General features: G+C 43.4%; 1 protein-coding gene across 2 annotated transcripts in view; it reads left to right on the top strand.

The window, feature by feature from the left end:
• The window catches only part of LOC143927370 (disks large homolog 2), a 1,494,912-nt gene that overhangs the window by 1,341,143 nt on the left and 127,235 nt on the right, over window positions 1-26,534 (top strand). For both annotated transcript variants that reach the window (XM_077451405.1, XM_077451406.1), the window contains one exon: window positions 126-201. In XM_077451405.1, coding sequence (XP_077307531.1) covers window positions 126-201 — 76 coding nt within the window. The remainder of the gene's footprint in view (window positions 1-125; window positions 202-26,534) is intronic.

Here is a 26,534-nt window from a genome sequence, read left to right as displayed (position 1 = left end):
TGACAGTGCATCATATTTGTATTGATTTTGCTTAGAGTTCTACTTTTAGTTAATAATTAGTCCCGCACACGTCTTTGTATTAGATACATATAAGTCCTCCTAACTCATTTCATACATTCTTGTAGGGTTGAAAGAAGAGAGAGAGCGCGGTTGAAGACTGTGAAATTTAATGCAAAGCCCGGAGTCATTGATTCTAAAGGGGTGAGTACAGCAAATATATATATAAATATATGTGTATTGAAATTGCTGGTAAATCTTTACCGACGGCATTTTATGGTATATAGTGCTGAACATTTATAAAGCAGATTAAGTAAAATACCTTAATGCTAGTCAAGCACCATAAAATGACAGTATACAATCATACAAACCCATCAATAAACCCTAAAACAATATAAATTCATCTAAATCAATTAGAATGAAATACATTTCAATGAATTAAAAATAATAAAAAATAAAAATAAAAAAGCTTGCCTGACTTTTTAGAACTCTAGGCTCAATTATAACCATACCTCCAGGCAGGTATAAAATACATAAATGACTGCAGCTCTGTATTCATTAATACAGTTTTTTTTTTAAAGATATATTTATTGAGTTTAAAGGAACAGACATACAAAAAGAAAAAAAAAAAAAAAACATAAATGTAACAGATTGTACAAAAAAAGGAAGCAAAGAGATAGGGAAAAAAAAAAGTACATCCTTAATGCATTTTTGTACATGCAAGCAGTGTAATTACCTGAATTTAAACTGGCCTCTTGCAGTTCATGTGCAGCAGAGCTCAGACTGGGAAGCAGCAGCCCAGATAGCAAGCAATTGAGCTTGAAAATGACTTTCTAAGCTATTGCATAGACTTGCCAGGCTTCTTTGCAAACATTCTGCGAGTTCTGGTTGATTTATGTTGTGCAATAGTCATCCCAACACAGGGGGTCGCTGTGGCTGAATTTTCATGCTGCAGACTTGCAGAGCACTTGCTATGGACTCCCCACTGCAACTTTGCTCTTGTTAGAGACTCGCCACGCAAATCTGCTACAAATTGTAAAAGTGTCAACAAGAACTTGTGCTTCAAGCAGAACTTCAGTTGTTTTTTTTTCAACTTTAAATCTTCTATTTTAACTTTGGATAGTAATATTTTTTTTTCCTGCCAGTAAATACCTTATACAGCCCACTTCCTGTTTCTTGTGTGGTCGTTAGCCTAGGCCAGTGATGGCGAACCTTGGCACCCCAGATGTTTTGGAACTACATTTCCCATGATGCTCATCCACTCTGCAGTGTAGTGGAGCATCATGGGAAATGTAGTTCCAAAACATCTGCAGTGCCAAGGTTCGCCATCACTGGCCTAGGCTTATGACATAATATACACAGCTCTCCCTCTCGCTCTTGTGAGAGTTTGCCAGGAAGGGGGGGGGGGGGGGGTGAGTCATAAGACGGCCAATGAAAGCTGTAGAGATGGAGGTGTGCCTCTGTGTGTCCGTGTAAATCCAGGAAGTGAACAGGCAGCAGCTTCAGCTGCCCACAGTTAAAAAGGATACAGCCAGACTCAGTGGAGGGAGATTTCTGCAGCATATTTGGCAAGTACAGAATATATATATATATATATAATTATATGCAAAGTGGTTGGAGGGAAGCTTCAGAACGACAAAGATGCTTTTTATTACAAATTATGTGAGCAGACTGCAGTTCCTCTTTCAAGTCCTCTGCAAGTGTACAACTTGCCAGTAAAAAATGTGTAGCAAAGTTAACAGACTTACAATTCAACACTGCCGCAAATTTGTGGCACGTTATCCTTGCTATGTGGGAGCACAAGGATCCAGTCAGGTGTAGTGCAGTGCCAAAAAAGGAACATGCTGATAGGAGGAGAGAGCAGATTGATAGAAAGAAGAGCTTCTCAGTTTGCTGCTTCTCCTTTCACTGTCCATTCACAGCCTGGGGGAGGGACAAGACCTGTAAGCATACCTTAAGCTGGCCATAGGTGGATCGGAATTTGGCCGGCTCACCATCTATAGCTATTCTCTAGCGATCTAACGATTGACTTCTCATGAAACGCGCTTGTTGGAAAATTCTTGTTCGATCAGCTCTGCAGCCAAGCAGTGTATTCTGAGAGCACAGGGGACCCGAAATCAAAATACAGTAGCGCAGCGGGGAGGATTCCTCCATCTACCTTGATTGTGTGGATAGTGGAGCCCATTCACAGTTTTTTACATTCAGTCTACTGGCTGAACGAAAAAAAAAAAAAACATGACCCCTGTATGCTGAGTTTTAACCACTTAAGGACCAGACCTATTTTTCAAACTTGCTGTTTACAAGTTAAAATCCGTTTTGTTTTTGTTTTGTTTTTTTATAGATAATTACTCAGATTCCCCAAACATTATAGATAGATAGATAGATAGATAGATAGATAGATAGATAGATAGATAGATAGATAGAGATAGATATATATATATAGATATCTATATATATATATTTTTTTCTAACACCCTAGAGAATAAAATGGAGGTCGTTGCAATACTTTTTGTTATTTTTGTCACACTGTAGTTGAGCAGCGGTCTTACAAGCGCACTAATTTTGGAAAAAATACACTTTTTTGAATTAACAGTAACAGTAAAGTTAGCCCAATTTTTTAATATATATTGTGAAAAATAATGTTACGCCGAGTAAATTGATACCCAACATGTCACGCTTCAAAGTTGCGCCCGCTCGTTGAATGGCGACAGATTTTTAAAAATCTCCATAGGCGATGTTTAAAAAGTTTAAAAGTTTGGCAGTTAAAAAAATTCTACCTGTTGCATGCTTTGAGTTACAGAGGAGGTCTAGGGCTAGAGTTATTGCTCTCGCTCTACCGATCGCGGCGTTATTTTTATATGTGGTCGTTACTCACGTATGCGTCCACTTCTGCACGCAAGCTCGGGGGACATGGCATGTTTAAAAATATTTTTTTTCTTATTTATTTTACCTTTTATTTTTTATTTTTAGGCTCGGTTCACACAGGGGCGACTTGTCCAGGCGACTTCGCCGCCTGACAAGTCGCGCTCCGTTCTGTACTACGGAATCGTTCTAATAAGAGCGACTCAAGTCGCTCCGACTTAGAAAAAAGGTTCCTGTACTACTTTTGCGGCGACTTCGGGCGACTTGCATTGACTTCTATACAGAAGTCGTTTTGCAAGTCGCCGCTGATCGTGTGCAGGTCGCGCCAGGTCGCGGCGCTGCAAGTCGTGCCGCCCGCTGTGTGAACCGAGCCTTACACTGTTCTTTAAAAAAAATTAAAAATGTGTCACTTTTATTCCTTTTATGTAAACATCCCTTGTAATAGAAAAAAAGCATGACAGGACATCTTAAATATCAGATCTGGGGTCAAAAAGACAAAATACATTAAAATGCAATAAAAAAAAATAAAAAAATGAAATGTCATTTAAATTTTTATTTTTTTTAAATGCCCCTTTAAGAGCTATGGGCGGAAGTGACGTTTTGACGTGGCTTCCGCCCTGCATTGTTATGGAGATGGCTGGGGGCCATCTTACCCTCACTTGTCTCCATACCCAGCAAGGGTGAAGATCCGATTGCCTCCACCGCTGCCGACGGCTCCGGTAAGCGGCAGAGGGCACCGGAGCGTGGCGGGAGGGGGTGGCCCTCTCCCGCCGCAAATAAAAGTGATGCAGTATACAGAACTTACAAATTTCCTTTACAGTCTATTAGTTACTATTTGGAATTTTTGGATTTTCGTTCTTTTTCGAATTTTCGAATTTTCTTTCTTATTTTCGGATTTTCGAATTTACAAAATTACAATGTATATCTAAAAACTTCTGCGCTCTATGGAAAGAATGGAAAATAACTAATAGAAAAAAGCAGCAATCACTAAATGAGTTGTCTCTCACTACTGGAAAATAAAATTAAAAGTTGCGATGCGCTAATTTCAAACCATAAAATAATCGTAGTAGACCACAAATATGCAATTAAAAATACAAAGTGCAACTGTGCATAAGTTAATCAAATAATCACTTTTATGTATGCACAGAAGCATTATTTGATTAACTTATGCACAGTTGCACTTTGTATTTTTAATTGCATATTTGTGGTCTACTACGATTATTTTATGGTTTGAAATTAGCGCATCGCAACTTTTAATTTTACAAAATTACAAAATTACGAATTTCCAAAATTATGAATTTACGGATTTTCGAATTTACAAATTTATGAAATTACGAATTTACAAAAGTACGAATTTTCGAATTTACGAAATTACGAATTTACGAAATAAATTTTTTTCAAATTTACGAAATTACAAATTTTCAAATTTACGAATCTTTGAATTTACGAATTTATGAAATTACGAATTTACCCATTTTCAAAATTACGAATTTACGAAATTACGAATTTGCCAGTTTTCGAAATTACGAATTTAGGAGATTACTAATTTTTCGAATTTACAAAATTATGAATTTTCGAATTTACGAGTTTTCGAATTTACCAAATTACAAAATTAGGAATTTTCGAATTTATGAAATTACGAATTTACAAAATTACGAATTTTCTAACTTACGAATTGCGATCATAACGAAATGACGTGAAGAAATACAAAGAAAAACAACCCAAATTAAACAAAAACAATCAAATATTTCGGCAGTGCACATGTCTACGATTTATGTAGGAGGATTTGTGTATCACCGAAGGCCAGTCACTTCGCCGGGTATATGTAAGGGTTTGCAACCACTTTAACTGTAGCACAAAAAAAAAAACATCATGTCTCCTACCCTGCCAGACAGGGCTGTGCTGTGTGGTAGAGCTGTGTAAATCTCAGAACTGGATGAACAGGAATACAAATCCTTTGCTAGGTAATACGGCCGTCATATACGTATTCTTTTTCACTGTATTTATCTGGAGTTCGTCTTTAAGGAAAATAATGGGAGGGCGTGCTGGGCGAGAGAGACTGGCGTGGAGCAGAATGTTCCAGTCAAAGCTCCAATGTTAGAAAATAATGGGGCGTAATTGAATTTCATCTCACGATGCTCTATAGAGACTGATGGGCCAGAACAGCATGATAGTACATCACTGCTATTATTATTACATTTAGCTTTCAGAGTACCACTGTTTGTAAATGAAATGCCGGCTGATTAATGAGTCAAGGATTATAATTAAAACTAATCCATTTAGCTCTGTGATGGTTGGGACGGGCACTTTATAGGATGACTATTCTCCGTGTTCCAAAACACAAAAGTAAAACACTACAGTTTGCTTGCCGATCACTCCGGAAACTTCTATGGAAGATGAATTGGTGACAACTACGGTACTATTATTTTTTTAGCCACCTTCTTAACTGCTTGCCGACCAGCCGCCGTCATTATGCTGCGGCAGGTTGGCACGGCTGCATGAATCGCCGTAGGTGTACATCGGCTGCTTTAAGAGGTGTAGGGGGCGCATGCGTGTGCGATGTCCATCAGCGACCCGCCTTCGCTCCACAGAGGGGCAGAACAGAGATCTGTCAATCTAAACAGACAGATTCCCCGTTCTGCCAGGGGAGTAGAGAGAGATCTGCTGTTCCTAGTGATCAGGAACAGCGATCTCTCTGTACTCCCTCTCAGGGCCGGTGCTACCACTAGGCAAACTAGGCCGCCGCCTAGGGCGCACTGCTGTCTAGGGTGCCCAGCCGCTGGTGTTCCTACTCTCTTTTCTCTGCAGCAAGCAACTAGGTCTCAGCATCAGCAAGGAGCCGCTTCTCCATTCGCACATAGTGTCAGAGGCGCAGCAGCCGGAGGAGGACTGTGTCTGTGTCCCGACTCCCGAATGAATAGAAGCAAGCAAACATTCATTGATGGGTGCTGGTGTGGCTGCATTTGATGAGTGCTGGTGTGGCTGCATTTGATGGATGCTGGTGTGGCTGCATTTGATGGGCGCTGGTAGGCAGCATTTGATGGGTGCTGGTGAGGCTGCATTTGATGGGCGCTGGTAGGCTGCATTTGATGGGTGCTGGTAGGCTGTATTTGATGAGCGCTGGCGAGGCTGAATTTGATGGTCGCTGGTCAAGCTGTATTTGATAGGCGCTGGTCAAGCTGCATTTGATGGGCGCTGGTGTGGCTGCATTCGATGGGTGCTGGTGTGGCTGCATTTGATGGGTGCTGGTGAGGCTGCATTTGATGGGTGCGCTGGTCAAGCTGCATTTGATTGGCGCTGGTCAAGCTGCATTTGATGGGTGCTGGAGTGGCTGCATTTGATGGGCGCTGGTAGGCTGCATTTGATGGGCGCTGGTAGGCTGCATTTGATGGGTGCTGGTAGGCTGCATTTGATGGATGCACTGGTCAAGCTGCATTTGATGGGTGCTGGTGTGACTGCATTTGATGGGCCCTGGTGAGGCTGCATTTGATGGGCGCTGGTGAGGCTGCATTTGATGGGTACGCTGGTCAAGCTGCATTTGGTGGGCGCTGGTCAAGCTGCATTTGATGGGTGCTGGTGTGACTGCATTTGATGGGCCCTGGTGAGGCTGCATTTGATGAGCACTGGTGAGGTTTCATTTGATGGGCGCTGGTAGGCTGCATTTGATGGGTGCAGGTGTGGCTGCATTTGATGGTGGTGAGGCTGCATTTGATGGGTGCGCTGGTCAGGCTGCATTTGATGGGCGCTGGTGAGGCTGCATTTGATGGGTGCTGGTGAAGCTGAATTTGATGAGCGCTGGTGAGGCTGCATTTGGTGGGTGCTGGTGGGGCTGCATTTGATGGGCAATGGTGGGTCTGCATTTGATGGGTGTTGGTGAGGCTGCATTTGATGGGCGCTGGTGTGACTGTATTTGATGGGCGCTGGTGTGGTTGCATTTCATGGGTGCTGGTGAGGCTGCATTTGATGGGTGCGCTGGTGTGGCTGCATTTGATGGGCGCTGGTCAAGCTGCATTTGATGGGTGCTGGTGTGGCTGCATTTGATGGGCGCTGGTAGGCTGCATTGGATGGGTGCTGGTGGGGCTGCATTTGATGGGTGCTGGTGTGGCTGCATTTGGTGGGCGCTGGTGGGGCTGCATTTGATAGGCGCTGGTAGGCTGCATTTGATGGATGCTGGTGGGGCTGCATTTGATGGGTGCTGGTGTGGCTGCATTTGGTGGGCGCTGGTGGGGCTGCATTTGATGGGTGCGCTGGTGGGTCTGCATTTGATGGGTGCTAGTGAGACTGCTTTTGATGGGCGCTGATGTGACTGCATTGGATGGGCACTGGTGTGACTGCATTTGATGGGCGCTGGTGTGACTGCATTTGATGGGCGCTGGTGTGGCTACATTTGCAGTCTGTGCTGTGCTCTTGCAGTCATCTCTACAGGACGCCCACTCCTAGGGAGAGTAGTAGCAGTGCTGAACTTTCTCCATTTATAGACAATTTGTCTTACCATGGACTGATGAACAGCAAGGCTTTTGGAGATACTTTTATAACCCTTTCCAGCTTTATGCAAGTCAACAATTCTTAATTGTAGGTCTTCTGAGAGCTCTTTTGTGTGAGGCATCATTCACATCAGGCAATGCTTCTTGTGAAACGCAAACCTAGAACTGGTGTGTGTTTTTTATAGGGCAGGGCAGCTGTAACCAACACCTCCAATCTCATCTCATTGATTGGACTCCAGTTGGCTGACACCTCACTCCAATTAGCTCTTGGAGATCTCATTAGTCTAGGGATTCACATACTTTTTCTGCCTGCACTGTGAATGTTTACATGGTGTGTTCAATAAAAACATGGTAACATTTAATTCTTTGTGTGTTATTAGTTTAAAAAAATTGTGATTGTCTATTGTTGTGACTTGAAGATCAGATCACATTTTATGACCAATTTGTGCAGAAATCCATATCATTCCAAAAGGGTTCACATACTTTTTTTTGCAACTGTATATATTGATATACTGCACTTACATAGCGCCCTCTGGTGTTCTTTAGTGTGGGGACACTACGTGGGTGCATTTGAAAGCAGCCTGAAGTTTAGGTTTTAGGTTAAGCAAACATTTCATTTACTACCCTTCTTGTTTTGATGACTCAATTTTTCCACAATTTCGCATTAAAGCCTAATTGTCCCCGCCAGACTTCATTTTATTAGCGCCATCGTTCTTCTGAAAATGAGGAATGTGACCGATGTGGAAGAGTTGGATGTAAATTCATTGCCCTTATCTGTCTTTTGACGGTTTAAAATGAAGTCAATTTCCAGGTTGTTTTCTTGCATTATTGTCTCCATTATAAACATAGAAAAGCATCTCGCGTTTCTCATTATGCCTCATCCACAGTTCTGTGATTGTGCAAACAGTCTGTTCCGTCTCATTTCAAATATATTCCCATTTTCCAGGAACGACACCTCGTAGGTTACAGAGCGCCCGGGCCTCAATGTGCCCTTCTTCCCTCTAATCATAGAACATTGATATTATTGTCATTTCACCCCCCCAAAGTGTTTGTCTTCAGTAGGATGGAAAGTGATGGTGCCGCTGTCATTGTCATTTTCATCTAATGATAGAGATATGGAGGAAAGGGGAGCCAGGCCTACTACTACATTGCGCTTTTTACATTATTATAGATTTGGGCATTGCTGAAGTGCGAGAGGTAAAGCTGAGGTTTATGCTGCCCCCCCCCCCCCCTTCAATCAACATGCTCGCTAAACTTTTAAATGCAACCTTACTGTTTTTATTGCATACAGTGGAAAGAAAAAGTATGTGAACCCCTTGGAAGCTGATAACGCACAAAACAATTCAAATTTTTCGTGTCTTTATTAACCACCTAATTGATGGGAACTGATGAAGTTGCACTGATATGTAGTACTGATGAGGTGGCACTGATGGGAACTGATGAGGCTGCACTGATATGCAGCACTGATGAGCACTGATGTGGCTGCACTGATGGCAACTGATGAGGCTGCACTGAGATGCAGCACTGATGGGCACTGATGATGCGGCTCTGATGAGGCTGCACTGATAGGCAGCACTGATGAGGTGGCCCTGATGGACACTGATGATGCTGCACTGATATGCAGCACCGATGGGCAGTAATGAGGCAGCTCTGATGAGGCTGCACTGCTATGATGATCATTGCCCTGATGATCTGTGTAAATGTCCCCTGTCACACTTGCCGGTTACCGGCTCTCCCCTCCTCGTGCTGTGACAGCGTGTAAGGAAAGGAATGCCAATAACCGCCAAGTTTGTTTACATGTGATCGGCTGTGATTGGACACAGTCAATCACATGGAAAAGGGCCACTGTGATTGAACGCAAAAGACAGAAAAATTTTTGAAAACAAAACCCCTTCAGTTTTTCTTAGTTTCTGTTATAACATTTTGCAAATAAGTAATTTTTCTCCTTCACTGTTGTGTGTTGATGAGGCTGCACTGATGGGCACTATTTTTGCACCACTGATGAGGAGGCACTGATAGGTGGCACTGATAGGCTGCGCTAATGAGGTGGCACTGATGAGTACTGCTGAGGAGGTACTGATGGGCTCTGATAGGCTGCACTGAGGTGGCGGCACTGATGAGCACTGCTGAGGAGGTACTGATGGGCACTGATAGGCGACACTAATGAGGAGGCACTGATTGGCACTGATAATCAAGCCACTGATTATCTGTGTAAATGTCTCCTGTCACACTTTCCGGTTATCGGCTCTCTTTTCCTCACACTGTGACAGCGCGTGAGGAAAGGGATGCAAATAACTGGCAAGTTTGTGTACATGTGATCAGCTGTGGTTGGACACAGCTGATCACATGGTAAAGGGCCACTGTGATTGGCCCTTTACCGTGATCTGTGATCATCTGTGTCCTAAGGACACAGTGATCAAAGAGTGCACCGGATGCACGCCTGGTGGGGGGCATTGATCTGGGAGGACATCCGTGGATGCCCTCCCAGAACGAGAGGGCTGTGCTGTAACCATTGTTTGGCTATAGCATTGGTCTGAGGTGGTTAAACACACACATTATATATTCACAGTGCTGGAGGAAAAAGTAAGTGAACACTTGAACTTAAAAGCTAGTTGAACTTACTGTGGCATCATTGACGTCAAACAAGCTCCCTCGGACACATTTGTAGGATGTCTAGCGTGAATGGTTCTCTTGAAGTCATTCTCACAGCATCTCTATGGGGTTAAGGTCTGGGCTCTGACTGGGCCACTTCAAACCCTAAGGTGCATTTTCTTTTTCTGAAGCCTGTGGTGAATCTACTGCCATGCTTAGGGTCATTGTCCTGCTCAGGGCCGCTGATAGGCCAGTATGACTGGCCCTGTTGTACTGGGCCCGGCCAGCAGGGGGGCTCGGGCAAGCTGAGCAGATAAATAATATAAAAAAAAAAAATCCTCCAGCCATGGCCAATCCGGCTCAACTACCAACCAAATAGCCCCCACCACCCCCTGGTTATTGTTACGTTTTTTTTTTTCTGCAGATAGCTATCTGCAGACTAGGTGGCGGCAGGGGAGGGACTATTTCCTCTATTTCGGGTGCGGAAGAATACCTCTTCTGCACCCGCTCTTCATGCTGGCTGTGGCTCAAGTCCCAGCCAGTGCGTCCTCTATCGTGCCGTCCCCCTTGGCGCCGTGGAGTGATTCCTCCACCTCCTCTTGCGAGAAGTGCCAGTGAGGCGAGCGGCGGTGGCAGACTGGCAGAACACAAAAAATAAGTAGCTGACATGATCGCATCTGAATGGAATCATTTGTGGACAGTTGGACACTCCAGTCCAGGCAGCAGCGCAGCAGGATCAGGAAAGAAGTGCCTCATGGAGCCCAGCTAAAAATGACACAGGTGTGTGCTTGCTTGGGGGGGAATTCAAGATCTACTACTGATGCAGCAGCGTATATACATTATGGTATTAGCAGCATGGGTGGCACTGTCTGCAGCAGAATATGGCATTGGTGGCATGGGTGGCACTGTCTGCAGGTAGCACATGCGTTATGGCCCATAAGACATGTGCTGCCTGCAGACAGTGCCACCCATGCTGCAAATGCCATATTGTGCTGCAGACAGTGCCACCCATGACGCTAATGTCATAACGCATGTGATGCCTGCAGAGACAGTGCCATCCATGCTGCCAATGGTATTATGCCATTGGCGACATGGGTGGCACTGTCTGCAGCACAATATGTCATTGGCGGCATGGGTGCACTGTCAGCAAGTAGCACATGCGTTATGCCATTAGTGTCACAGCTGGCACTGTTTGCAGCACGTTACAGCATTGGCGGCACTGTCTGCCGGTAGCACATGCTTTATGGCCCATAACGCATGTGCTGCCTGCAGAGACAGTGCCACCTGTGCCGCCAATGCCGTAATGTGCTACAGACAGTGTCACTCATGCCGCCAATGCCGTAATGTGCTACAGACAGTGCCGCCAATGCCGTAATGTGCTGCAGACAGTGCCACCCATGCCGCCAATGCCGTAATGTGCTGCAGACAGTGCCAACCATGCCTATCACTTGTAGACAAACCTGCACTTTGTTTCAAGGCGGGGTCTGGGGAAGGGCTGGGACAGGGCGGGGCTGAAGGAGGGGCCAGGGGTGGAGCTGAAGGGGGCCCCGTCAGGTAGGCTGTACGGGGCCCCATGATTTCTATCAGCGGTCCTGGTCCTGCTCCATTACCCAACTTCTACTAAGCTACAGCTGGCTTACAGCCGCCTTGACGTTACCCTGTAGGATATTTGGGCAATCGTGGTAATGAATTTTCCCCTCGATGATTGCAAGTGGTCTAGACCCAGAGACAGTAAAGCAAGCCCAAATCATGATGTTCCCTCCACAATACTCCACTTTTGGGAATGACGTTTTTTGATGTTGGTAAGCTGTGCCCTTTTTGTGCCATGCATAGTGCTGAGCATTCTTCCCGAACAGTTCAACTTTTAATTCATCAGTCCATGAAAAATTTTCCCCGTAGCGTTGCAGTTGGCCGAGGTGCTGTTTGGCAAACGTCAGGCCTCGGCTATGTTTTTTTGGAGAGCAGCAGCTTCCTCCACGGTGTTCTGCCATGGACACCCTGCCTGTTCAAAGACTTACATATAGTAGACTCATGAACGGGTTTGTTTGCCAGTTCTAGTGATGTCTTCAAGACTTTAGCTGTTACTCCTGGGTTCTTTACCTCATTGAGGATTCTCCATTGTGCCTTGGGAGTCATCTTGGCTGGACGTCTACTTCTAGGAAGAGTAGCCACGGTACTAAATTCTCTCCATTTCTAGACAATTGGTCCAACTGTCGACTGATGTCCCCTCATTTACTAAGCTTTAGAACAAATGTCCTTGCAGAGTGCAACTGCACTTGCAAAGCGCACGGTCTATTTGCCTTTAGTAAATCAACCCCATTGCATCACGGTAATGTCCCGTGTATTAATATGTGGTATTATATAATGCTTAATGGAGAAACCCAAAGTGATTTAAAAGCTTGTACCTTTAAAAATGGATGATAGCCAGCCAGGGGTGTCACATTAATTCTTAATTTTTAGTTTAAGCAGTTAGTTTAATTTATTATGACAAGCTTTCTTATGAAAATCTTGCCCCTTACCCTACTTTGGATGACTCTAAAGCTGCCAATCAGAGCTAAGGTTCCAAGAGCTGCTGTGCTGTCCACTGTCTGTCTGTACAGTATATTGATAGAGAAGATATAAAGGCTCACAGGACTTTTGTTTTAATGCAGAACTAAAACCTTCCTTTAAAAGAAATATGTGCTGCAGCACTTCATTATAACCGTATCTGCACTGGCAGTTTTCTCTTATTGCTTTTGCAAAGTCCCACAAATACCTGTTGATCCTGCCAGTACAGTCCAACTAATACAGCTTCTTGTAGGCAAGTGCACTGCCGAAAAATGAGTTCATTTTCATTTCATTCATTTTTTTTTTTTTTTTTTTTCGTTTTTCTGGTCATTCGTTATGATCACAATTCGTAAAATTGAAAATTCGTAAATTTGAAAATAAGAAAGAAAATCCGAAAATTTGAAAAAGAAGAACTAGCTAACTAATAATTATTAACGATTAAATTATAGGTATTGGGATTTTGGATTAATTTGTATTCGTTACATTTACTAACAGCCAAATTTGAAAGGAAATCCCCATACCTAGTTGGTTATTATTAGTTAGCTAGTTTGTTATTCTTATGAATTTTCGAATATTTGAATTTACACATTTACGAATTTATGAATTGCAATCATAACGACTGACCAACAAAACAAAAAAACAAAAAAAACAAAAAACGAATGAAACAAAAACGAACACATTTTTTGGCAGTGCACTTGTCTACAAGAAGCTGTATTTGTTATTCTTTCGATTCTGAAAATTCAAAACTAAAACAACAAATTTTTCTTCTCTTCTTCCTTGCGATATTGACACAACGCTCTCTCTGGCCGCAATGGCAGGGACACGTTGTGCGGCGACTTATATAGGGACAAGGGGCGGGGTCACTGGGTGATGTCACATGGTGACCCCACCCCTTATGATGTTCCCGGAGGATGCTTGGACTGTAACTTCATAAGATGCAGGGTCACCATGTGACATCACCTGGTGACCCCGCCCCTTGTCCCTATATAAGTCGCCACACAACGCAATTGCGGCCAGAGAGAGCGTCTTGTCAACATCGCAAGGAAGAAGAGAAGAAGGCGACAGCGACAGAAGACCGGGCCAACGCTAGTAAAAGAGCTATAAGAAGATAGCGGAGGCCTGGTAAGAAGAAATGAAGAGGGGGACAAGACCCCGAAGAGCGGGACAAGACCCCGAAGTCGGAAGAAGACCCCCGGACGTCGGCGACAATGAAGAAGAAAGCCGGGCTCCTCCGCTGGTAAAAGAGCTAGCAAAAGAGCAGAAGATAGCGGAGGAGTCTGGTGAGACCCCCCAAGACGGAAGAAGAGAAGACCCCCGTAGCTGTCTAATAAATTATTTTAAAAACTTGTGTTGCGTTTTGTTATTTACACTTTTTTCACCAGGTGAATGGGTAGGGATACATCATACCCCATACTCGTTCACATAGGGTGGGGGGGGCCGGTATCTGGGGGCCCCCTTATTAAAGGGTCTCCCGGATTCCGCTAAGCCCCCCGCCCACAGACCCCGACAACCAACGGCCAGGGTTGTCGGGAAGAGGCCCTTGTCCTCATCAACATGGGGACAAGGTGCTTTGGGGTTGAGGACCCGCAGGGCCCCCCCTTCCCCAAAGCACCCCCCCATGTTGAGGGCACGCGGCCTGGTACTTCTCAGGAGGGGGGCACTCGCTCGTCCCCATCTCCTTTCCTGACCGGCCAGGCTGCATGCTCGGATAAGGGTCTGCTATGGACTTTGGGGGGGACCCCACACCATTTTTTCGGCATAGGGGTTCCCTTTTAAATCCATACCAGGTGACAGGGACAGTGAGGTGTCAATCTCGCCTATGGAGGCGGCGTCATTCACTTCCTTCGCTAGTCCCGTCTACCTGGAGCCACGTTCAAAATGAACGGACTTTACTCCGTGTGTGGGCAAGTTCGTTCATTTTAAAAGTCCATAGTCCGGCGGATTGTCAGCCGGACCTAGTCCGCCAGAAAAGTCCGGTCGTGTGTGGGCAGGTCCGCTCATTCGGAAAGTCCGCCGGACCTCCGCTGCAAAGGCCAGCGGTTTGTCCGCCGGATAGTCCGATCATGTGTATGTGGCATTACAGTCAAACTTTAAAGGAAATTCCAATGTCTATAATTGAAGTTATATAGTTAGTAATAGTTAAGTTATTATTAGTTAGTTATTATTTCAGATTTTCAGGTTTTTGGATATTTGAATTTACGAATTTTTCGAATTTACGTAAAAATTTACTGGTTTCTAGTGAATGGATAGGCTGTATTCTCAGTGATGTCACTGGTCTCTAGTGAAGGGATAGGCTGCATTCTCATGATGTCACTGGTCTCTAGTGAAGGGATAGGCTGAATTCTCGGTAATGTCACTAGTCTCTCGTGAATGGATAGGCTGCATTCTCAGTGATGTCACTGGTTTTTAGTAAATGGATAGGCTGCATTGTTAATGATGTCACTGCTCTCTAGTGAATAGATAGGCTGCATTCTCAGTGATGTCACTGGTCTCTAGTGAAGGGATTGGGTGCATTCTCAGTGATGTCACTGGTCTCTAGTGAAGGGATAGGCTGCATACTCAATGATGTCACTGGTCTCTAGTGAAATGCATAGGCTTCATTCTCAGTGATGTCACTGGTCTCTAGTGAATGAATAGGCTGCATTCTCAGTGATGTCACTGGTCTCTAGTGAAGGGGTAGGTTACATTCTCAGTGATGTCACTGGTCTCTAGTGAAGGGGTAGGTTACATTCTCAGTGATGTCACTGGTCTCTAGTGAATGGATAGGCTGCGTTCTCAGTGATGTCACTGGTCTCTAGTGAAGGGATAGGCTGAATTCTCGGTAATGTCACTAGTCTCTCGTGAATGGATAGGCTGCATTCTCAGTGATGTCACTGGTTTTTAGTAAATGGATAGGCTGCATTGTTAATGATGTCACTGCTCTCTAGTGAATAGATAGGCTGCATTCTCAGTGATGTCACTGGTCTCTAGTGAAGGGATTGGGTGCATTCTCAGTGATGTCACTGGTCTCTAGTGAAGGGATAGGCTGCATACTCAATGATGTCACTGGTCTCTAGTGAAATGCATAGGCTGCATTCTCAGTGATGTCACTGGTCTCTAGTGAATGAATAGGCTGCATTCTCAGTGATGTCACTGGTCTCTAGTGAAGGGGTAGGTTACATTCTCAGTGATGTCACTGGTCTCTAGTGAAGGGGTAGGTTACATTCTCAGTGATGTCACTGGTCTCTAGTGAATGGATAGGCTGCATTCTCAGTGATGTAACTCGTCTCTAGTGAACAGATAGGCTGCATTTTTATGATATCGTTGGTGTTTAAAAAGTCCTAATAATATCACTATGTGAAAGTAATAAATGTTCGGTGAGAAATGTGCCAGCTGCACTTTAATAATTGAAGCACTTATTTTAAAAATGGAGATTGCATTCTGATATTTCCATAACGTATTTTGACAGTGTTATCCCTAAGGCCAAGGAAGAAGTCCTAGAGTCTACAGATTTGCAGCTCAAAAGCTGGAGAGCTTACTGCCCCCTTCGTGAAAGACATCATATATTCATTTTCTCTACACTTTTTGACGGGGCTAGTCTTATTCGTTTAATTCAAAGTTAAATGCCAACAAAGTTTCAAATGCACAAAGCAAGATGGATGATGAATTAATATTGCATAACAATACATAATTGAATTGAGTTTATTATAATGCATTCTGAAAAGAGCACATTGTTATATTTTATCCTTTAATTATGCAATTAAGCAAATGAGCTTCAAAGGCAATTTCTACGGAGTAACCTAGAAGATGATCATTACATCTTTGGGATAGTATTCACCCTGCCTGGTTATATCCTGATGAATGCTAATTCCATTTTTCTCTTCGGTATCTTGATGGCTATTGAAAAGAATCCACAGTGGGTTTTTAGGATGATTTTTGCTATATATATATATATATATATATATATATATCTGTTTCAAGTAGGGTTGCACCGATACCGATACTAGTATACCGAGCATTTGCAGGAGTCCTTGTACTCCTGCAAATGCTCCGATGCTTGACCCGATACCTGGACAGTTGGGGGTAATCGGTGGGGCGGTGGGGGGAGTTACAAGCACCGACCTCCCTGTACAGATTTTAATAAAGCAGCTGGCAACCGCTTATCCTTCTCTCTCTCTCCCACAGCTTTCAGCTGCTTTATTGAAATCTATACAGGCAGTTCGGTGCTTGTAACTACCCCCACCTCCGAACCGATCACCCCTAACTGTCCTCTGTCCTCCTCAAGTCCCCCTCCGTGCTCCTCCAGTCTCTCTCCTTGTCCTCCGTGCTCCTCTGGTCCCCCTCTATGTCCTCTGTGCACCTCCAGTCCCCCTCCATGTCCTCCGTGCTCCTCCGGTCCCCCTCTGTCCGCCTCTGGTCCCCCCATCCCAGATCTGTCAGGATGGAGAGCGGAGGAAGGAGCTGGTAAATCTGTCATTTACCGGCTCCTTCCTTTTTGAATGCACAGAGTCAGTGGTCACTGACTGTCCATTTATAACTGAGCATTGTAACCTGTGAAAGGGACTGGGGAATCTGTGTCCTCAGTCCCTTTCCCTGTCTCAAAGGGGAGATGTCAGGTGTCTTTTTAGACCCCTGATATCTCACCAAACCCCCCCTCCCAACAGGGCTGAGAAAAATTTGTAATAAATATTGTAAAAGGTAAAATTGTAAACAAAAAAATAAAAAACTAAATTAACCAAAAAAAAAGCAATGTAAGAAAATTAATAAATAAAAAAAATCTACTGACACAGTCCAATGAAATGAAAAAAGTATCAGGATCGGCGAGTACTTGAAAAAAGTATCAGTACTTGTATTCTTACAAAAGTGGTATCGGTGCAACCCTAGTTTCAAGGAAGTAATCCTATTAGCATAGGTTACTTTTTTAGTTTCAAAAGGACTTATTCAAGTGAAAAATATAATGCTACGGTCCCAACGCCCACAGTGAAACATAGTTTGTTGTATATTGTTATCTAGAAAGTGGTTATAATGACAGGATTACAATATGTTTCATGTTGCCTTCATTCATTGTGTTGCGGTAATGCAATGACCTGTAAGAAGATAAGATGACAGAGGTGACTCACACAGAAGTAGTTATGGCTAGCTGGTATCTTCTTTTTTCCCGTAAGAACTCCTTGTTATCCAATTCAAGTCATTTGCAATGCAAAGGCAGCTTGATGCAGCTTCAAAGGAGTCAATGTCTTCTCCCGTCCTCTCTTCCCATGCTCTGCTATGATTGAATGCCCGATAGGCTTCCTATCACAGCGCCTGTTGTTTCAGCCAATCAGGTGACGGGTAACAGATCCGAGCACCTGATTGGCGGAGAGGCGATTTAGTGTTAGGAAAGCGAATATTCATTTAATTTTACACAGCTGAGTGGCCTCGCAGGTCACCTTTTTTGACGCCTATTAGAGCCTCTGGCACTAATCAGGTGCTTCAAAAACACCCCCCCCCGCCCCCCGCTGCTGTAATTTAGGCACCCAGTGCCCAAAAAGGGGCCAGGTGCCTGAATAGGGGGTGGCAGCGGCAGCCATAGCTAGATTTATGCAATCCATAAATCTATCTGTTGGTGCTAGAGGGGGGTGGCAGGAGAGAGGGGGTGCCCTCATGGATGCCCCACCACTGCTATATTCTAATCCATAGACAGAGGGGGCTGTTAAAAAAATCAGTTTATTAGCATAATGCCTATTCAATATTTGCAAGTAGGGATGAGCTTGGAGTTCGAGTCGAACTCATGTTCTACTCGAACATTGCCTGTTCGCCTGTTCAGCGAACAGTGAACAATTTGGGCTGTTCGCAGCAAATTCGAAAAGCCGGAACACCCTATACAAGTCTATGGGAGAAATCTAAAGTGCTAATTTTAAAGGGTAATATGCAGCTTACTGTCCTAAAAAGTGTTTGGGGACCTGGGTCCTGCCCCAGGGGACATGGATCAATGCAAAAAAAAGTTTTAAAAACGGCCGTTTTTTCAGGAGCAGTGATTTTAATAATGATTAAACTGAAACAATAAAAGTGTAATATTCCTTTAAATTTCGTAGCTGGGGGGTATCTATAGTATGCCTGTGAAGGGGCGCATGTTTCTGGTGCTTAGAACTGTCCCTGCACAAAGTGTCATTTGTGCAGGAAAAAAAGTCTTTTAAAATCACTTGCGGCTATTGTCGGGTCCCGTAATACAGAGAACACTCAATGAGTGTTCTCTGCATTAGCCGACAATTCATTCATTCATTGATAAAAAAAAAAAAAAAGCGTGGGGGTTCCCCTAAATTCAATTACCAGGCCCTTCAGGTCTGACATGGATATTAAGGGGAACCCTGTGTCAAATTTAAAAAAGAAATTGACGTGGGGGTCCCCCTAAATATCCATAACCAGACCCTTCAGGTCTGATATGGATATTAAGGGGAACCCCGCATCAAATTTAAAAAAAAATTGACGTGGGGGTCCCCCTAAAAATCCATATCAGACCCTTTATCCGAGCGCGCAACCTGGCAGGCCACAGGAAAAGAGGGGGGGACGAGAGAGCGGCCCCCCCTCCCTCCTGAACCGTACCAGGCCACATACCCTCAACATTGGGAGGATGCTTTGGGGGTCTGTGACCCCTCAAAGCACCTTGTCCCCATGTTGATGAGGACAAGGGCCTCATCCTCACAACCCTGGCCGTTGGTTGTGAGGGTCTGCGGGCGGGGGGCTTATCAGAATCTGGAAGCCCCCTTTAGCAAGGGGACCCCCAGATCCCGGCCCCCCCCTGTTTGAAATGGTAAGGGGGGTACAAAAGTACCCCTACCATTTCACAAAGAAAGTTTCAAAATGGTTAAATAAGACAAACACACTTTTGAAAAATTCCTTTATTAAAAATAAAAAAAATAAAAAAAGATTCCAGCGGTGCTAATCCACTCTTGCTATCCAGCGACGGGTCTCCGGGGTCCAGCGATGGATGATCATATCCAGCGATGGGGGATCTCTCAGTCCAGCGCTGTCCATACATCCTTCTTCTGTCTCCACTCCGGAGACACTGCAGAGATCCCAGCGCTGACGTTTCTTATATTAGGAGGGCGGGGCCACCCGCCACCTGACCCCGCCCCTCTGACGCTGGAGAGGGAAGCCAGGGGTTCCCCAGTGACGTGTGGGTGACCCCGCCCCCTCTGATGTAACGCAGGTTTCCGTTACACTTTTATTGTTTCACTTTAATCATTATTAAAATCACTGCTCCTGAAAAAACGGCCGTTTTTAAAACTTTTTTTTGCATTGATCCATGTCCCCTGGGGCAGGACCCAGGTCCCCAAACACTTTTTAGGACAGTAACCTGCATATTACCCTTTAAAATGAGCACTTTAGATTGTGAACGTTCGAGTCCCATAGACTTTAATAGGGTTCTAAAGTTCACACGAAGTTTAGGTCTGTTCGCAGGTTCTGGTGCGAACCGAACAGGGGGGGTGTTCGGCTCATCCCTATTTGCAAGTATTCAAGGTTATGTTCACACAAATATATAAGTGGTGCAGCGCTTATAAATGCAATGAGTCCATAGGAAGTGAATCCAAAGACGGTGTTCAACACACTTCACATCAAAGGTGATTAACAAAAGGTGAAAGAGGAGGAAACCATCACCGACACCCGATAACACAGCCGCTTACCCTACTTAGTGGACCCTCATTACAAAGGGTCATACAAGCAGTTGAATAATAAAGAATGCCCTTCAATCTCCATGCATCCCGGTCAGGGGCAGCAAACAGGAAATAGATGTAACAACCCCAGTTTTAGCCTTCCTTCTCGAAGTGCTCCAGCAACGACCACCATAGGTTATTCAGTCCCATAGAAATGTAAAGAGATAGACCTCATGGTGTAGTATATCAAAATAAGTTGTATTAAATTAAAAGGAGATAAACTCACATGCTCCGTGTAAAAAAACACGCTTTGTTGGTCATAGAATTCAGTATTCCCCACCTACAAGACGGTCACCACGTCCCAGCATACACCAGCATCACGTCGCCGACTCCGCCCTGCGCGTTTCGTCATAGAGTGACGTGGTAGATATTCAAAGCTTGAAAGCTGTGCCAGTACAAAAGTTCCCTTTATTAGCATTAAAAACATTTTCTTTAAAATGGCACTCTAGTAATCTATTGTGTAGCCCGATCCTGGAAGTGATTCATCAATACAAATATATACTGTGTCCATCCATATCTCTGTAACAAATGTGCCTATTAACATTTTTACTCAATAAAAAAAAATTTTATTTTTTTTATCATACTCATTTTTTTTTTTATGCAACTCTGAATAAGAAAAAGAAATGAAAAAAAAAAAAAAAAGAAAAGAAAAATATTAATCGTAAAAAAAATAAAATTTGTAAAAATATTAATAGTAAAAAATAAATAAAAAAAATAGGATAAAAAAAAAGATCTGTCACACGCTTGCCTGTAATAGACATCACACTAGAACTGCCCGTAGGTACAGTGGTGTGAAAAAGTGTTTGCCCCCTTCCTCATTTCCTGTTCCTTTGCATGTTTGTCACACTTAAGTGTTTCGGGACATCAAACCAATTTAAACAATAGTCAAGGACAACACAAGTAAACACAAAATGCAATTTGTAAATGAAGGTGTTTATTATTAAAGGTGAAAAAAAATCCAAACCATCATGGCCCTGTGTGAAAAAGTGATTGCCCCCCTTGTTAAAACATACTATAACTGTGGTTGTCCACACCTGAGTTCAATTTCTATAGCCACACCCAGGCCTGATTATTGCCACACCTGTTCACAATCAAGGCATCACTTAAATAGGAGCTGCTTGACACAGTAAGGTCCACCAGAAGATCCTTAAAAGCTACACATCATGCCGAGACCCAAAGAAATTCAGGAACAATTGAGAAAGAAAGTAATTGAGATCTATCAGTCTGGAAAGGGTTATAAAGCCATTTCCAAAGCTTTGGGAATCCAGCGAACCACAGTGAGAGCCATTATCCACAAATGGCGAAGACATGGAACAGTGGTGAACCTTCCCAGGAGTGGCCGGCCGCCCAAAATTACCCCAAGAGCTCAGCGACGACTCATCCAAGAGGTCACAAAAGACCCCACAACAACGTCCAAGGAACTGCAGGCCTCACTTGCCTCAGTTAAGGTCAGCGTTCATGCCTCCACCATCAGGAAAAGACTGGGCAAAAATGGCCTGCATGGCAGAGTTCCAAGGAGAAAACCACTGCTGAGCAAAAAGAACATCAAAGCTCGTCTCAATTTCTCCACAACACATCTTGATGATCCCCAAGACTTTTGGGACAACATTCTGTGGACCGATGAGACAAAAGTGGAACTCTTTGGAAGGTGTGTGTCCAAGTATATCTGGCATAGAAGGAACACTGCATTTCATAAAAAGAACATTATACCAACAGTAAAATATGGTGGTGGTAGTGTGATGGTCTGGGGCTGTTTTGCTGCTTCAGGACCTGGAAGACTTGCCGTGATAAAAGGAACTATGAATTCTGCTGTCTACCAAGAGATCCTGAAGGAGAATGTCCGACCATCTGTTCGTGTACTCAAGCTGAAACGAACTTGGGTTCTGCAGCAGGACAATGATCCTAAACACACGAGCAAGTCCACCACCGAATGGCTGAAGAAAAACAAAATGAAGACTTTGGAGTGGCCTAGCCAAAGTCCTGACCTGAATCCTATTGAGATGTTGTGGTATGACCTTAAAAAGGCCGTTCATGCTCGAAAACCCTCTAATGTAACTGAATTAGGACAATTCTGCAAAGATGAGTGGGCCAAAATTCCTCCAGGACGCTGTAAAAGCCTCATTGCACGTTATCGCAAACGCTTGGTTGCAGTTGTTGCTGCTAAGGGTGGCCCAACCAGTTATTAGGTTTAGGGGGCAATCACTTTTTCACACAGGGCCATGATGGTTTGGATTTTTTTTCACCTTTAATAATAAACACCTTCATTTACAAATTGCATTTTGTGTTTACTTGTGTTGTCCTTGACTATTGTTTAAATTGGTTTGATGTTCCGAAACACTTAAGTGTGACAAACATGCAAAGAAACAGGAAATGAGGAAGGGGGCAAACACTTTTTCACACCACTGTATACTCTTAGGATGTTCAATCTAATGGAAAGCAGAGTGCTATTCTGCAAGACCAACAATTTATAAATATTTTATTCATATTCATACAATTATATCCAACCATTCGATTGGTATTTTAGATTTTTTCATCAGTAGATCTTGGCTCCTGGTCCACTTTAGCAGCAATCCTCGTGGGAATTTAAATTGCATTATTTATTTATGAAATGCTAGGTAACCAACAATGTTAGGGACAGTCCTCGGTTATACTGTGCGATCATCAATCACAGAAGGAAATACTCCATAATGGGGGTTGCATTGTTGCAACATTACTTTTGTATCAATGCTTATAACAGCATTCTTGTCCCACATATTGTTCCACCAAACTATTATATGGCTCCAAATGTTAAGTGAAAATGCTAGTCTAATTCAAACATTTTTAATGAAGTCAGCCTGGCTACAAATAACGCGTGTAAGTCTTTCTGTCTATTATTAAGTGTTTTTGCATAGCAAGAGCACATACTGTTATCTCACATATATATTATTATTATTATTATAGCCAAATTTACCACCCTAACTCCTCCCACAGCTTTTACACTACATAGACAGTAATATACCGGAATGTGAGGATTGTTCCCGATTGGTGGTGCTATTACTTTGTGGAACATTTCGCAGAATGGTTCACGAAATATCATAATTTTTGCGGCGAAATTTGTCCCATAGGAATGAATGGCAAAATGTTCAAAACTAGAGTGGGAGGTGACAAAAGCGGACAACCCCATGACCAGCCAAAACATTATGATCAGCCAAAACATTATGACGACCACAAGATCAGCCAAAACATTATGACCCCCCCCCCCCCCATGATCAGCCAAAACATTATGACCAGCCAAAATATTATGAACAGCCAAAACATTATGAACCCCCAGTTACTCCGCCCACTCCAGTAGAGAGGAGGAGGCAAGAACACTTCACACAATTTTCCCAGAAATTGTAGCTTTCCTAGTTATGTACTCTTTCTGCAGCCCTATATCAAGCTGTCCTATGGTGGCAGCGCAGCAGTGTTCTGGACCACGGCTCTCACACAGAGGGCAGCAGGTGACACAGTGCACAGTGCTCCAATTAACAGCCTTTACACTCCTTCAGCAGAGTTGTTGATTGGAGCACTGTGGATGGGGCGTTGATTGGACCACTGTGTTAAAGCAGCAGTCCAGATCTCCAACGTTCTGACGGCACAGGACAGGGCTGCAGTAGTAATACATAACTGAAAAAAAATAAAAAAATAAAAAAAGACCTATACATATTTGTTTTTTTCGTCAGCCTGAATGTGTACAAATATAAAGTCAAGATATTACTTCTATCTCTGTTTTGCATTTAAAGAGGAGCTCCATGCTCCCTAGACCCCTCCACCCAAATAAAAATAGAAGTCAGCAGCTACAAATACTGTAGCTGCTGACTTTTAATATTATTCACTTATCTGTCCAGGTATCCAACGGTGTCCTCACCCGAGCCGATTTTTCAATCAGCTATCGGGTGCCGCCATCTCGACAAAGGGAAACCGACAGTGAAGCCTTGAGGCAAAACCAGATACCTACTCCCCTCCTCCCCCCAAAAGGTGGCAAATGTGGCAGCGTAAGGGGAGGAGACAGACAAGCAAAGCTTCCCCTTTTGGATGGGACCACTTAAGGACTGGAAGGATTTAGCCCCTTAATGACTGGGCCATTTTTTGCGATACAGCACTATGTCGCTTTAACTGACAATTGCGCGCTCGTGTGACGCTGTGCCCAAACAATAATTATGTAATTTTTTTCCCACAAATAGATCTTTCTTTAGGTTGTATTTGATCACCTCTGCGATTTTTATTTTTTGCACTATAAACAATAAAATAAATATAAAAAAAGAGATATATCACTTGACCAGGGAAGGCAAGTAAATATGCAGGCAGGCGGCCAGCCGGGACTTGAGCCAAGCCCAAGCCACAAGAACAACATGCAGAGCGAGCGTGGAATGAACATGCACCAAAAACAAAAGAAATAGCCCCTCCCACTCTCACCAGCAAATCATCAGAGAGGGGCCCAGAAAATGGAAAAAAAAAACACCCAGCTAAGTTATAGGAGCAGGAGGTGTGTGTGTAATTCAGAAAGGTTTTTTTTTATTTTGTACTCTGTCTTTTACGGTTGCCAGGGCTCTCCTGTTGAACTGAGGATGCCAGGCCCGCTACAACAGGGACGGTTGTACTGGCTTATCAGCGGCCCTGAAGACAATATCTGCCACTCTTCCAAATTCATAGCTCCCAACTGTCCCTGATTTCGAGGGACTGTCTCTGATTTGGAGCAATGTCCCTCTGTCCCTCTTTCCTCCTCATGTGTCCCTCATTGTGGTCTGATCTATATAGATGTATATAACATGCACTTTTTATCTATCAAAAAGTGTTTCCCAGCGCTAAACCTTTCATCTGGTTTTTAAATTGCTGCATTTGTAAATTCCAAAAGCCAGTATAAAAGTAGTAGTGGAAGTGGTAAAAAAAAGCATGTGTGGGTTTAGCCAATCTTGTTTTTTTTTTACAATTCTCCTTTAAGGGGGCGTGGCAAGGGGTGTATCCTATGCCTGTATACTTTTGCTGATAGGTGTCCCTCAATCCCATCTCAAAAAGTTGCAAAAATTGCATGTAACATTACTATTCCCCTCATTTACTAAGCCCTGGATCCAATGCCCTTGCAGAGTGCAACTGCACTTGCAAAGTGCACAGTCTATTTGCCTTCAGTAAATCAAGCTCCGTTGGCGTTAAAGTAAAACTCATGAGAAGTTCTAGTTTTCTATCCATTCCTTGGTCCTACTATACCAAAATGAATTATATGTGAATATAAAATTTGTCATATAAGGAAGGATGCCAAGTGAAATAAAGTTCATATCTACAGTAAAAACTATTAGGAGTAACACCATAAACTTCATGGACAAATAAGCTACACAAACCGCTTCTGGGGCTGGTGTAGGTGGGCATTTGCAATGTGTTTGGCATGTGCCTTTTGTGGAGGAGTAAAAACAAATCTCAAACTGACATTAACAGATCTCAAAACCCCAATTTACCATAGCCTGTAAAACGACAGAGTGACTTTCAATCTAATAAAGTGTCTCTCCCGGGATATTTGGCCCCTTAATGCCGTTATAGCTGCAATAAGTAAATGAGTAGCTTTCACTGGCGCAGCGTCTCCAATGTGGGTCAATGATCGTAGTACAGGATGACTTTACAGCTAATCTCAGGCAGGAGGATGTAATGATACATAATTTGAAATCTTTCAGCATTTTAGCCGTGGAGTGTCTGGTCATTATGTATCAGTCCTAGTTGTATAAGTGGAAACCTATTTTTTTCTGTTTAACACAATTAATACAATTTATTTGACCACCTTTTATCACAATAAATGAAAACTTGGGCTGGTTTGGTACTGGGTACCACATGCTAAATCAGGGTATCATGGTATCTAACAACAGGTAATTTATTTAAAATCCTTTTTTTTATTTATTTTTTTTACATGGACTGGAAGTAAAGTATGTGAATGATAATGACAATTACATTGTGGGAACTTTTTATTTTTTTATTTTTTATTTAACCACTACAATACCGGGCACTTTCCCCCCTTCCTGCCCAGGACAGCTTTCGGCGCTGCCACACTTTGAATGACAATTGCGCGGTCATACAACACTGTTCCCAAACTAAATTTTTATCATTTTCTTCCTACAAATAGAGCTTTCTTTTGGTGGTATTTGATCACCTCTGGGGTTTTTTATTTTTTGCTAAACAAACGAAAAAAGACCGACCTTTTTGGAAAAAAACGTTTTTCTTTGTTTCTGTTAATAAAATTTGTTTTCTTCTTCACTGACTGGCACTGATGAAGCTGCACTAATTGGCACTGATGAGGTGGCACTGATGGGCACTGATGAGGTGGCACTAATATTTAGAATTGATGGGCACTGATATGCAACACTGATGGGCACCAATA

The sequence above is a fragment of the Lithobates pipiens genome, unplaced genomic scaffold (genome assembly GCF_037356315.1).
Source record: "Lithobates pipiens isolate NorthernLeopardFrog02 unplaced genomic scaffold, aLitPip1_a1.2 Scaffold_23, whole genome shotgun sequence".
Lineage (NCBI taxonomy): Eukaryota > Metazoa > Chordata > Amphibia > Anura > Ranidae > Lithobates > Lithobates pipiens.
The sequence above is the reverse complement of the archived record's forward strand: the minus strand, read 5'-3'. Positions and strand labels throughout refer to the sequence as shown.